Source organism: Ruditapes philippinarum, unplaced genomic scaffold, assembly GCF_026571515.1.
Source record: "Ruditapes philippinarum isolate M1 unplaced genomic scaffold, ASM2657151v2 ctg640_1_1_1_1, whole genome shotgun sequence".
Classification (NCBI taxonomy): domain Eukaryota; kingdom Metazoa; phylum Mollusca; class Bivalvia; order Venerida; family Veneridae; genus Ruditapes; species Ruditapes philippinarum.
Genome location: NW_026864289.1, coordinates 192,534 through 206,310, shown reverse-complemented (window position 1 = coordinate 206,310; position 13,777 = coordinate 192,534). Strand labels below are relative to the sequence as shown.

At 32.6% G+C, this 13,777-nt stretch overlaps 2 protein-coding genes across 2 annotated transcripts; both read left to right on the top strand.

The window, feature by feature from the left end:
- Positions 1-654: 654 nt before the first annotated feature.
- On the top strand, positions 655-12,762 carry LOC132725072 (heat shock 70 kDa protein 12A-like). Its single transcript, XM_060710064.1, has 6 exons — positions 655-841; positions 8,303-8,374; positions 10,524-10,687; positions 10,980-11,201; positions 11,630-11,786; positions 12,458-12,762. The coding sequence occupies exons 1-6, from the start codon at positions 655-657 to the stop codon at positions 12,760-12,762; spliced, it is 1,107 nt and encodes a 368-aa protein (XP_060566047.1).
- Positions 12,763-12,943: 181 nt separating this feature from the next.
- LOC132725071 (heat shock 70 kDa protein 12B-like) lies at positions 12,944-13,552 on the top strand. Its single transcript, XM_060710063.1, has one exon. It carries the CDS (start codon positions 12,944-12,946, stop codon positions 13,550-13,552), a length of 609 nt encoding a protein of 202 aa, XP_060566046.1.
- The last annotated feature ends 225 nt before the right edge of the window (positions 13,553-13,777 follow it).

Genomic DNA, 13,777 nt, shown 5'->3' with positions numbered 1-13,777 from the left:
CTGTTCAATCATTTATTTGTTTTCTATTAATTACATATCAGTAACTAATTATTTATCATTTAGTGATTAAACTGTCCATGCTGGCTTGTGCCCTGTCCTGTTTTTGTTTGGGGTCCGCCTGGGCTCCTTGCCACTAGTTCTTGTTGCTGGTCATATGGAGGTTGTGTTCATTAAACGCCGCCTTTCCTTGTTGATCTTGTTTACCATATTTAATGTGACACCTCTTAAATTGCCCTTCAAAGAGAAGCCAAATATTTTAAAACTGAAGTGCAACAATTGAACACAATAAATTTACAACAAAATGAACATGTTTTAAATTTTAGATTTAACAGTATGCGTGATAATCTCGTTTTTATAGGTTTAAAAGAAACAAACGGTGAAAATTTACTGTCTATGTTCAGTTCAAATATGTTAACAGAATTGGGGGCGCCGACAGAAATATGAACGAACCAATCGTTGCAAAATTTCTGAACACAAATGATAGGGCAGCTATAAAATCAGCCGGGGTTAAATTAAACATGAAAAAGAAAGGTACAAATATATAAACGAACAACAGCCCAAAGAAATCGGGACACGCAGACGTGAGCTCTTTCCAATATACAAAACAAAAACAACAACAAGTGCTTTATTTTCTGAGACAAATTATATGTCAACATGAGATTTTATGGCCATCTTACAGATCCTGTTCGCTCCAATTTTAACGGAAATAGCCAACGTGTTACCGAGAGAATAAGCAGACCAAGACAATGTTCTCGTACAACAATCAACTTTGCAACCGCTGATATATTTGCGTCGTTAATGAATTGCGATTCATGTGAACAGTCACCTGTGAGAAATATGCGTAAAGCAAACTCTCCATTTGAAGAAGCGTTAAACAAGAGATCACTCGAATGATTAATACGTCAACGTAATAGTTTGATAGTAAGTCAGGTTCGTCGAAAACGTCATTTATTGTAAATATTTAGAATTATTATCCCAGTGTTTACAAATGAGTATTAACGGTACACTGTATTAATCTATTTATATTCATGCATATTATATTTGGTTGAGTTTGATTGCGCAATTTTTTTTCCAAAGTTGCTGAATAATATTCAAAACATACTTATATGTTTATTATGGGATAAATTAATTTTAAACAATGAATTAATAAAATATCACAAAAAAAAACATTATACAGCTGCATCTATTTGTAGTTATTCACTAAAATAAACACACGTGTAAGTATGATTCTATAAATACATGTAGATAACACGGTTACAATTCATGTTACATGAACCACGAAAGTAATTAAAGCCGTCCGAGTAAATTGACTCTTGCACGTTTCACTTTTTTAACGTGTCCAATTTTTTATTGTTTCAAAGACGGCAAATATACAATATTATCATAACAAACAGATCGGGTATTACACCTCTCATTCTATATCAATTAACCTTCATTGCCTTTATCACGATCACGAGGTGTTAAAGCATATGTCACCGACTGTCACTTATTCAGAACATGTCAACTGTCTCTTTGTGTTCGACCGAAAATGTTTGACGTTAACTATATTTCTGTGGAAGGGACTGAAGAACAGGTTCGGGAGTTCGAGCGATCCGAGGTAGAACAATATATGTGATATAGGAATTTTGCCGGGACTGAGCGATGAGTTAGAGCGAAGGGAGGTATTCGAGCGATGCGAGTTCGATCGAACGAAGTTTAACTCTCCTCTGTATAGTTCGAAAATCAACCTACATATAACAATACTTTGCTCAGTCAGCCATGCAGTCGAACAATGCATAATAAGACAGCCAGGGAGAGACTTTTGTATGTAATATATCTACAGAAAATATTAACAGCTATTACCATGTGAAACAACAGAGTGATGATTTTTGTTTTGATGATATTTGTTTAGGGAGATACTGTATTTTTTGAAAACTATGATGTTTACGTGAAACATAGAGAAAAGAGATATCAAAAGGGAAGTCAGGCGAATTGGATTAGCTGTATCATTTGTTCATGTCATAGAGGGTTAAAGTAAACAAGTAAATATGGTTTTGCTAATACAACATTATCATAAACATGTGATATTTTATTTTGGGTAGTACATGTGCAACCTGAAAATTCAGAGTATCAGATTGATGACACTTTTTTTCTGAAATACAAGACGATATTAGGTTGTTTTGTTTTTTTTTTGAAAATATATACACACCTTTGTATTTTTGGTGATAGTAGAACTAACTGATAACATGACTATACAGATTTAGATTTTGATATACTCCATGAAAATGGACTGGATAATATTCTGTATGGTATACTATTGTATACAGTCAATTATGAATTGCTTCCATGATGCAAATGTATGTCTCAGACGAAATAACCAAAATGGACATGTTTATAATTTTGGAAACAAGTTAATTGATTTTTTAAAGTATAATAATATTGTGACGTCATCGTCACGGCATGTAATATTTTACAATGACAATTGTTAAAATAGTGAAGATGACTTTTATTTAAATAAATGATAAAAATTGCAATAATTAACTATATTTATTTTGTAATATTGACATGTTCAAATACTTATAAACATCTTATATATATGTTATATTAACATAATATTATCATGTCAATTCAACCTGAAACATTGCAAAACTCGTAATCATTATCACATGTATTTAATTAATGTACATGTCCGCATTGCAACATGTGACTTTTTATGTTGTTATTTTCTATCGTATATATCGTTGTATTTCAGCGTCAGACCTTGAGATTTTTGATACATACTGTTTAAGTTTATCCTTTGTCACATTCCTCCATCGTTCCTTACAGCTGACATTTTGTATTATTGTTTATTTTTAAGTTATTTTCCAGATTTCTCCGCTCAGCTGTTTTCGTGTAGTCATCTTCTTTGCAAGTGCGCATGCTCCGTGTCGGGTCATAACTCATTATGCGGATCGTAAATTTTCTGCGGACCCCTTTTTCACCGGGTCAGTGTTACTAACGGCGCATGCCCAGCATCGGGTCAAAGGGACCATCTGCGCATGCCCCGGGTCAAATCAACGCTAAACTTCAGTTGCGATCCAGGTTTCCTAGAGAGCAGCCACGCTCTGATTACTCTCAGAATTTAAATAATTATTTTGATAATTTCTTCAGGTTTCTTCAGAAATTTAGGTACTAAGAACTTTCTGGCATCATTATTAAGTAAATTTTTCCATAATAAATTTTTGTAGGAAATTAAATTTAAGAGCTTTTATTAAATTTTCACACTTTGCCATTTTTGTCGAGGTCTGACAGCTTAGGAAGTTAAGATACTGTTAAATAGTTAAATATTTGTTAAGTTTTTCTCTAATTCTATTAATTGTTATTCGCTCCTTAAATAAATTTACTTGTTGAGAATCAAATAACTTTTGTTATTTTCTGGTCGGCTCGGTCGATCGTGACGTGCGCTCACCAGCTACCAGGGGAGAGTCTTTAGTCTACCCGCTACCAGGGAGATATCAACGCCTGACTACGCCAAGAAATAATTAAATTAGTCCAGTATAGTCGGCCCCTTATATGAATATTTAGACTTAGTCTTTGCCCCACCCGCGCGCACGTCGCATCATATATACATATAAATGGTAGAAAAAGGGATATCTTCTCCGGTCGGTTGACTTGCAAAAATGTTAGCACCGTAGATAATTATGTGTGTTCGTCAAATGTATTTAAATCACTTGTTTAAATCACTTGTTGACACTACGCCCTTGAATACTGTCCATTATTATTTGACGTACATAATGCTATATTGCTTTCTTTATTTTTCTTTTAACAGAAACTTACATTATTTGTCAGATACATTGGTGATGAATTTCATTATATTGTTGAGTGTTCATGTTTTTTAACAGCAAGAAATGTTGTTTGAAACCTAACTATTTGAAGAAACAAAATATATATTCTATTCATCTACTTATGAACATGATGTTAACCTTCCAGATTACAAAACAATCTTTGTTTATTTATTAAAGAAATTATATTAAAATTCAACTGAGTAAAAAATTTTATAAATGTATTGTTGTTGAGAAAACTATTCATTGACAAGTATTTACTGTAATATTGACTCCCCCGCAATATGTATGTTAAAAATTTATATGTCATGTCATAATGATACAGTTTAGACTTGAAATCTCATCTAGAATAATATGTGTTATTACCTCATGTTGTCATGATTGCATGATCTAAGTGAAATAAGTAGAAACATTGAATTGGAATTCAATTCAAAATTTAATTGAAAAAAAAAACTTAGTAATAATCGAATAATTGTAATTTTACATTTCATAGAAATATCACTTTGTGAACTCTGAAATAACGATATGCGGTCCGATTGCCAAGGCGTAACTGGTAGAAAAATAATATTTGTCCCAGTAAACTTATTCTGTTTTCATTCAATATTCGTGTCAGTTAAATAACTGAGACATTCTAAAACTCGACCATAAATTATAAAAAAGTGTTGTAAACTTTTTATTTAGTCATTTCAAAAAAACTCACTGGAAATCCCTTTGTTATAAAGAAATCGATACATTAATCTATATCCTTTAAGGACATATACAACATCGTCATGTTTTGATATCATTTGACTGTTTATATAAACATAAAACGGTTCATTTTTAGCTCGACTTTTTTTTTTTTTTGAAAAAAAAGTAGAGGTATTGTTATAGTCAGGTCGGCGTTGCCGTTGCCGTTGCCATTGCCGTTGCCGTTCCCGTCCGCAAACTTGTACCTGGATCATAACTTTTTTATTTCTTGGTGTATTGTCTTCATACTTGACCACAACAACCCTTGGGACAAGACCTTTCAGTAGACCACACTAACCTTGACCTTCATCAATAAATGACCTTGACCTTCAAGGTTAAAAGTCCAATTTTTGCTTGTTCATGCTGTTATTGGCTGTAACTTTGTTATTTTTGAATGGATTGTCTTCAAACTTGCACATAATAATCTTCAAGGATATCCCTTAAAAATAACCCGCCAGACCTTGACCTTCACTCATAACTGACCTTGACTTTGAAGGTCAAATTATTGAAATTTTCATTTTTTTGGCTATTATTGGCTATAACTTTGTTATTTTTGAATGGATTGTCTTCAAACTTGAACATAATTATCTTCAGGGATATCCCTTAAAAATAACTAGACAGACCTTGACCTTCACTTATAAATGACCTTGACTTTGAAGGTCAAATTATTGAAATTTTCATTTTTTTGGCTATTATTGGCTGTAACTTTGTTATTTTTGAATGGATTGTCTTGAAACTTGAACATAATAATCTTCAAAGATAACTGTTAAAAATATACCGGAAGACCTTGACCTTCACTCATTAATGACATTGTCTTTGAAGGTCAAATTATTGAAATTTTCATTGTTTTGGCGGTAACTGACTGTAACTTTGCTATTATTGAAGGGATTGTTGCTATTTTTAGAAATTACGTCATAGTTTCTATTTATAGAAATTGCGTCATAGTTTCTATTTTTAGAAATTGCGTCATAGTTTCTATTTTTAGAAATTGCGTCATTGTTGCTATTTTTAGAAATTGCGTCATTGTTGCTATTTTTAGAAATTGCGTCATTGTTGCTATTTATAGAAATTGCGTCATTGTTGCTATTTATAGAAATTGCGTCATTGTTTCTATTTTTAGAAATTGCGTCATTGTTGCTATTTTTAGAAATTGCGTCATTGTTTCTATTTTTAGAAATTGCGTCATTGTTGCTATTTTTAGAAATTGCGTCATTGAGTCTATTTTTAGAAATTGCGTCATTGTTTCTATTTTTAGAAATTGCGTCATTGTTTCTATTTTTAGAAATTGCGTCATGTTGCTATTTTTTGCGTAATGTTGCTATTTTTAGAAATTGCGTAATGTTTCTATTCATATATATATATATACAAAATATATAAACAAAACTAATGTGACAAGACAGACCAACTAAATTTATAAAAAGGAAACGTTAAGATATGTTCAAACCTTTCTATGTTTGCGTTTAGAAAAAGTAAAAAGTCGAGCGTTGCCCCCGCCCGGCGGTGGCTCTTGTTACTTTTAGATTGAAAATGGAGAACGGGAGAGAGGGTTGTTGGTTTTCTTGTAATGTAAAGAAGGTTCTGTTCGATGTATAGTTTTCGTAAGGTAGTGTAAATGACCATTTCAACAGCATTTTATTTTGATTTTGAATCTTAATTGAGCCAAGTACGGATAAGAAATTTTGACATAATCCTAGGATGATTCTTTAAACAATTAATAGCCCAAACTTTATCTTTAAATATTGTCACGTCACGATCAAGGCACATGACGTTGTTATCTTCAATCAATATATATGCAGTTATAAAACTACATATCTAATACTATATCGAAATTTATGGAAAATGAGTAAAAACTTGTAATAATTGAATAGCTTATCAAAACCCAAAGTAAATAATTATGTCAATCGAGATAAAATACCCTGCTAACTTTTAGCTTAGCCCTACGTTTATTTAGACAATTTAGAAAATTACCAGAGCGTAGCTTCACGGTTTAGTTTCTGACTAAAGACTCCCCGAAAACTGAAGTCTCTGTCTATTTTTACAAAATCTGCAAACGCAAAAAGATGACTGATCACATAATAAAATAGTTGTAGGTAAATGCACCTAAAAATAGTCTGCTTTCATACAAAGTGCACCCAACGAATGGTTGATCACCAATAAAATTAAGTGCAATCTTAAAAGAATTACAGAGATTGGTTTATAAGAAAATATGGCCATCTAGAGGAAAATTTTTAATACTGGTTAAAAGAAGAAACCTTACAACTGTGTTAGGTACCTTATATAGGTTTAAATGTTGATAAAAAAGTGATAACTTTTTCGGCGCCGCACCCTATCAAAAAAGGTACAAAAAAGAGTTGCCATAAGGGGGATGTGCCCCTTTCTGTTTCGGGGTTTGAAGGGTGCAGCTCCCCTCTTTGCCAAGGGAATTTTGGACATATACCAGGCTAAAAATGGTCTCAGGTCGATCGTAAGGTTCCGTGTAACAAACGCTAGAAAAACTTTTACTCTATCTCAATCCATTGATCGTTAGGTTACGTGTAACCAACGCTGAAAAGCCTTTGACTCTATTTTAATACATTGAGAAGTTGCAGCACTTTATAAAATCAGTTTTGATGGAAAAAAACAATGAAAAATGTTAATTCTTTGGCAATTTTGAGACGCCCCCCCCCGTTGTCTTGGTAACAGGAAATTTAGGATTGAGCATGCTGTTACAGAAGATATGGTCCAGTCAACATTTGTGCCATGTTTCATCAGTATTGAAGCATTTTTCGTAGTTTCATAGCAGTTTGAACTTGTAACAAGAGGCTTTTCAATGAAAACGACTATTTTTCACAATATGCTCATGAGGTATAGGGTTACTAAAAAATAATGCCACAAAAAAAATCTCCAAAATTAGGTAAAAGGCCACATGTTAACATGGAAAAACTAGATTTTGGGCAATTTCAAGGTTTTTCATCATTTTTGTTAAATGAATGAATTTTCTCTGGAGCATATTCGCTTGCGCTTGGTAACAAACCACAATAACACAATGCATTGCGAGAAAATTGGCGTCGTGAAATGAGTTTCGAAGAATTTCAAACATTTCCAGATAAATACATGGGTTTAAATCAAGTTGCATGGTGCTAAAAACATAAGTATTATAAAAGGGGATCGAAACACGAGTCTATCTGATTTGTACGAGGGAGCGTAGGCCCCGGGTATAAATCAGATTGCAGAGTATTTTGTTGTCCTTCTCTTTTGAATCATAATTAAAAAAAGTAAAAACACCTTCCCTGTTGTCACAATATGACACCCAGAGCATTTGAAAATGATATTTCTATCGCTTTTACTTTATCTGTCGTTACAATATTTAAACCCAAGAAAAATGAGCCAATCAATGGGCATACTCTGGAGTGCGGGCAACTAATACTAAATTTGCCTTTTCATGTTTGTGAAGATCCTTGTTGATCTTTTATTTCAAACCTCATGCAATTTGATTAAAACCCATGGCTTTTGGGGACAGTGTTGAACTGGAGTGCAGGTATTAGTTCCCAATATACCAGATTTTGTTTTGTTAGTGAAATAACGCTTCAGAACAGTTTTATAGCATTCGTGTAAGGAAGCAAACAAACAGTTGAAAATATACATTTCCTAAAAAAACGGATACACATTCAAACTGAAATAAAAGATCAACAAGGATCTTTACAAACATAAAAAGACACATTTCGTATATATTTTGCTTGTTTGAGTGTATATTTTGTCATTCTATAGAAAATTATGCCTCATCTTGTGTTTTATAGCTGCCTATATCACAAAGCATGTTTGTCAAGAGTCGGCCAAATGCTCCTTTATGCCAAAGTGTCAGTCTCAAGGTAAGTGTGCATATTATTAACTTGAATAACTCTACACTATATGTGTAGTGTGTGTCTGCTATTTCCAGGTAAATATTGCAGTTGCAATAGAGTTCAATATGGAGACATCAAGACTGGCATTCTGTACTAAAGTCAATTACATTGAAGATTCGATAAGAATAAATTGCAAGACATGGTTAAGAGGTGATCATTTTCGCATCAATCTCAACGCCTATGAATGTTATCAATGAACCGGATGGCAAAACCTTACATGGTTATGGATACGAAGCGGAAAGTCTATATGATGAACTTAAACTGGAAAACAAACACAATCAGTTTTATTTCTTCAAAGACATTTCGTTAAAGTTGATGAAATCATTCACGGAGGTACCGTATTTTGTGTTGTGTTTTGTATTAAACAACTTTTTTTCTGGTTTTTAAGAGCCTTTGTAATATAAATTTGCTTTAAATACAAGTCTTATGTGTAAATAATTATAATTATGAAATAAAAAAATTCGTATCCGCGTATTAAAAATAAATGTTTATTATATTTGACAGACCAAGATGGAACACTTTTGTTTTAATGAAAGCAAGATTGTTTTGCAACGTTCAGCTTATACACACTGTAAATAAGCGGCTTGGACAAGCCGATGTTTCTTTTGAACTTTATACTCATTGCTTAGTACTTGTTAATTCAAAGAAATAATTTAAGAGTTTTACTATAAGCGCATATCTTCAAACACTTTCGAATTAAATTTACCTTATCTTATCTTATGTGTAATTCATTTAATAAACTTCAAAATAAACAATTTAAAATGCGATGTTTCCATACGTACGGAATCTTTGCCGCAGTCAGGTAATTTTACGCCATTGAAGCAAGGATTATCAACCATTAGCTTGTTGTTTTGTTGCTAAAATGTGTAAATGCTTATAATTTGTATATTTCAATTAATCGTTAAAGGTATAAGACAAATGATGTCGATATGAAATTGGTGTACTGCATTTCAATATTATTATATTAGACCAAAGGAATGCATTAATTGGCTATAACAATAAATTGTTGATCTGTGCTTTTGATATGTGATATTTAAAATCTTTCCTAGACCAGCGACGTTCATCTGATATTATTCACACTTGTTATAGAATTCTTCAAAACTGACTTTCAAATGCTTTGTCAGCCATTTGAGGAAGGTGATAAATACTATTTAATTAGTGTACCAGAAATATTTCAAGAAATTGGGGCAATCGATTTCATGAGGAAAGCCGCTTTTGAGATTTTTCATTTTTTTATTTCAATTTTGTTTTGAATTAAGCATAACCAGACTTAATTGAACTTTACTTTCTTTAAAACGAAAACTAAACTCTTTTAATACATGGTGTTTTTCCTCCAACTCTTAACAAATAGTAAGAGTTGTCACTCGTTAATATTAAGAAAAATAAAGACTGGAAGATTGATTTAGCACCGCAATATTGATCACATATCAAAACAGAATAAAATTAACAATAAAAGCACCGCCGTTAAGGTGGACAATACACGCCGTACTGTAAAACGTTTTATCTTAATTATCTTTATGACTCAATGTTTGGAGCGTTTATATCCTTGTGCATGATTTTTGAAACTTTTGTAAAGATCTACTGGGCAATGCTACATGCAAAATATATGTGCTCCGGTTTTCTAAGATAAGATGAGTTTCCTTTACATCAGTCTACATTAAGCATGTGACCCTAAGGACATGGGATGTTTTACATTAAGGTCAATGCTTATATAATTTTTAGTTAACTTCATATTATTTTCTAAAGGTCAAGCTCTTTGCTTAAATGGTTAAGCAGTAGATAATTCTAGAAATATTTATTTATTTTATATAAGTGACCACAAGGATGTTGCAATTTCATTCCCCAGGTTCATGATGTAACTTTTTAGAGGTCAACTAAGCAATGCCACGTGTCGGATAGCCAAGCTTTATGCACCGTTGTTTCACACAGTAAGAGTTAAATTGATAAATCAAATAGGTAAAATCTCTTCGTTAATATGTAGGTAATCCCAAGATATTTCTGAAACAAATTTGGCAAGATGTCCTTTTTTATAACATGAACCTTAAATATGTCTGAAATTTACCAAACTATTATACTTTACCTGATTTCTATAATGAACGTTTCGGTTTTATGACAGAAAAGACCCCCACGTGTATTCTAATAGGGCAAGATGGAAAGACAGTCGAAGCTTCCGGGTATGAAGCTGAAGACAGATATCAAGATTTAGTTGCCAATGAAAAGCATATGGATTACTTTTATTTTGAGCGTTTTAAGATGTCGTTAAACATAAAGCTTGGAGAGGTGTTATAAATATTTTTCACTGTAATTCTACACATCAAAAGAATTTTCTTGTCATTTCTGCCTACACAACGAATAAAGTTTTTCAACTTTAGTTATGATTATCCTCCATCTATGGAAATTACATAAAAATACCGTCTTATTTTAGGGTCAATGCTTAGAGTCACTACGGTGATAGCCAATTTCGTTCAGTCATTTTAGTTTTAAGTGATATATATGTTTATGATGTGTAAAAATTTAATACATCATTCTTATCACATAAAAGTTTTCAGGTAAACCTGTTGTTATATTATAGAAGCTAGATAGAAACATAACACTAGAAGACGCAATGAACAGACCGCTTCGAGCCATTGACGTGTTTTCAATGAGTATCAAATTTCTCAAAGACGACTTGCTAGATGTTTTGCTCAGCACAAAAATTGGAAACGTCAGATTGAATGATATTCACTGGGTATTAACACTGCCTGCTATTTGGACAGATGGATCTAATCGGTTTATGATGGAAGCTGCCGTAATGGTAATAAAATATTAATATTTTAGATATTATTTTACAGGCGTTATGTGTTTGAATTGTGATTTTTTTTATTTAAGATCAGTTTCATTTAAAATACTAGCATATGTTTTATAACAAGATATTTTATACCATTGTAGGCCAAATATTACTAAGTGATACTATGATAATACGACACATATTAGTAATTATATGTCACTTAATCAAAATAGTTTAAAAAATTCTGCCTTATATGCAACACTTTAGTTTTGTGACATATGTACGATAATCAAATAACCTGTCCCTTCGTCAGAAAAGTTGCGATAGATTCCTTTGGCTTTTAAAATTGAAAAAAGCTATTTTTGTATTAGGAATGTGGCCTTGTTTCGCCCTGGTGATAGAGTGGGAATGCCCTGTCGTATTAAATTCAAAGCATGATTGTAAACTTTTTAAAGGCTGGAATCAAGACAAAAAGACTAACAACAGCTTTGGAACCAGAAGCTGCCTCAAAGTTCTGTCGGGACTTACCAATAGAAGCTACAACATCAAATACGGGTGTCAATATTTCATCGTTATCAATCGGAACACAGTATCTGGTCCTTGATGCGAGGGGTATGTGATTAAAAAAATATTGTTACAAATCCGGTAAGGTAACGGCTTTATCAAGCATACATTACATTTTGGCATTATTAGAAAAGCGTTGAATAATTTAATCCATTAAATATTTTATCCTTCTTTAAAGGTAATTCATAAGCGTTAATTTTTCTCATCTACCGGTAATTCAAAAGGACAAACATTGTTTCATTTGTAAGAATCATTTTCATTGCTTATTTTCACAATACAGTTTTTCATAGCTGCAAAGATTTAAGAATTCCAATAAGCAATGACATGATCATTATCCAATTGTACATCTCAAAAACGTCGATATGTCAAATGGTACGTTTAAAGATGAAGTAAATAAGTGTCGTCTAAAACGAACAAAAATCATTAAAATTAATGCTAAATGTTAAAGTGAATGTTGAAGTAAATAAGTGTTGTGTAAAATGAACAAAAATCGTAAAAATGAATGCTAAATGTTAAAATAATGTTACAAGAGTTACTTGTTTAATTTGTTTCCTGCAAAGGATATTATGTTGCAAATAAAGGTCAGGCTTTTGAAAATCAATATTTTTGTTTCATTAATATGTGCGCCTTTTCATTTTGTCTCACTCTAGTTGAGAAGACAGAATCAACGAAAAAGATTTTCTTTTATGACATGCAATTTTCATATTATAAAATTCAAGGTGGAACAATTGATATAACAGTACATGAGGCAGATAATGATGACAATATAAAGGAAATACATGCAGCAAGTGGAGATGGATGGGGTGGCACAATCGTTGATAAAGAATTCGAGCGTTTGTTGGTCACTTTAGTCTCAAGAGATGTTTACGAAGAGTTTAAACCGGAGCACACTGATGACTGGCTTGATATTTGGCATGTTTTCAGAGACTTTGAGGTCAAGAAAAGAAAGATAACAACATCTTCAGATTCGCCATTAAGAATGAAACTTCCTCCCTCGCTTACACATTTTTTTCCTTGTCAATAACAAAAAATTAGCCGAGGTTTTGAAAAGGTCAGACTATGCCAATGACATTAAAATTGTCAAGGACAAAATGACACTTTCACCAAAACTTGCAAGATCGTGGTCTTAAACATCTGTCGACAAAACAGTGGACACGGTTAAAAATATCATGACGTCAAGGCATGTAAATATATCGGTAATTTTAATGGTTGGTGGATTTTCCGAGTCTTTAGATTTACAGAATGCCATTAAGTCAGCATTTAAAGGACTAGATGTTATTGTTCCCGAAGAAGCTTCAAGCTGCGTTGTGAAAGGAGCAACCATTTTTGGCCACATGCCAAAAGTCGTTAGTGAACGTGTTCTAAGATATACATATGGAATTGAAACATTTGAGAAGTTCGTACAGGGACGTCACGCACCAAGTAAACGTATCATTACGGACAATTGCTCGGTATGTCAGAAGGTATTTAGCAAACATGCCGAAGTAGATCAAAAGGTAAAAGTTGGGGAACCACAAGTTTGGCGTACCTACAATCCTCAATATAAATCCCAGAAACATATGTCATTTTCTGTGTGTGCATCAGACAAACTAAACCCGATTTACACAGATGAGAGGTGTATTCATATTGGTACGTTGCAGATTGACTTAGACGATCATGACGGGGCATTGGATCGGGAGGTTTTAGTTGCCTTCACATTCAGCGGAACAGAAATAGTTGTTCAAGCAAAGGATAGAAAAACAGGCAACGACTCCTTCGCTTGGATAAAGAAACGGCCTTATATATCAAAACATCTTTATTTGCCATACATATGATATATAATCTGTGATGGCTTGTGTGTATATGAAAACCTATATGTTGCATCTGATAAAATATGTATACATTTTAAGTGGATAGCAAAGGAGTGTGATTCCTGTATATATAGATATTACGTTTGCGTTTTAATATCCGTACTTTCTTCTCTTTATTTGTAAATTGAAAACAAAACTGTAACAATTGTTTTTATTCCTTTATATTTTCATTATTTCTCCTTTAGCATA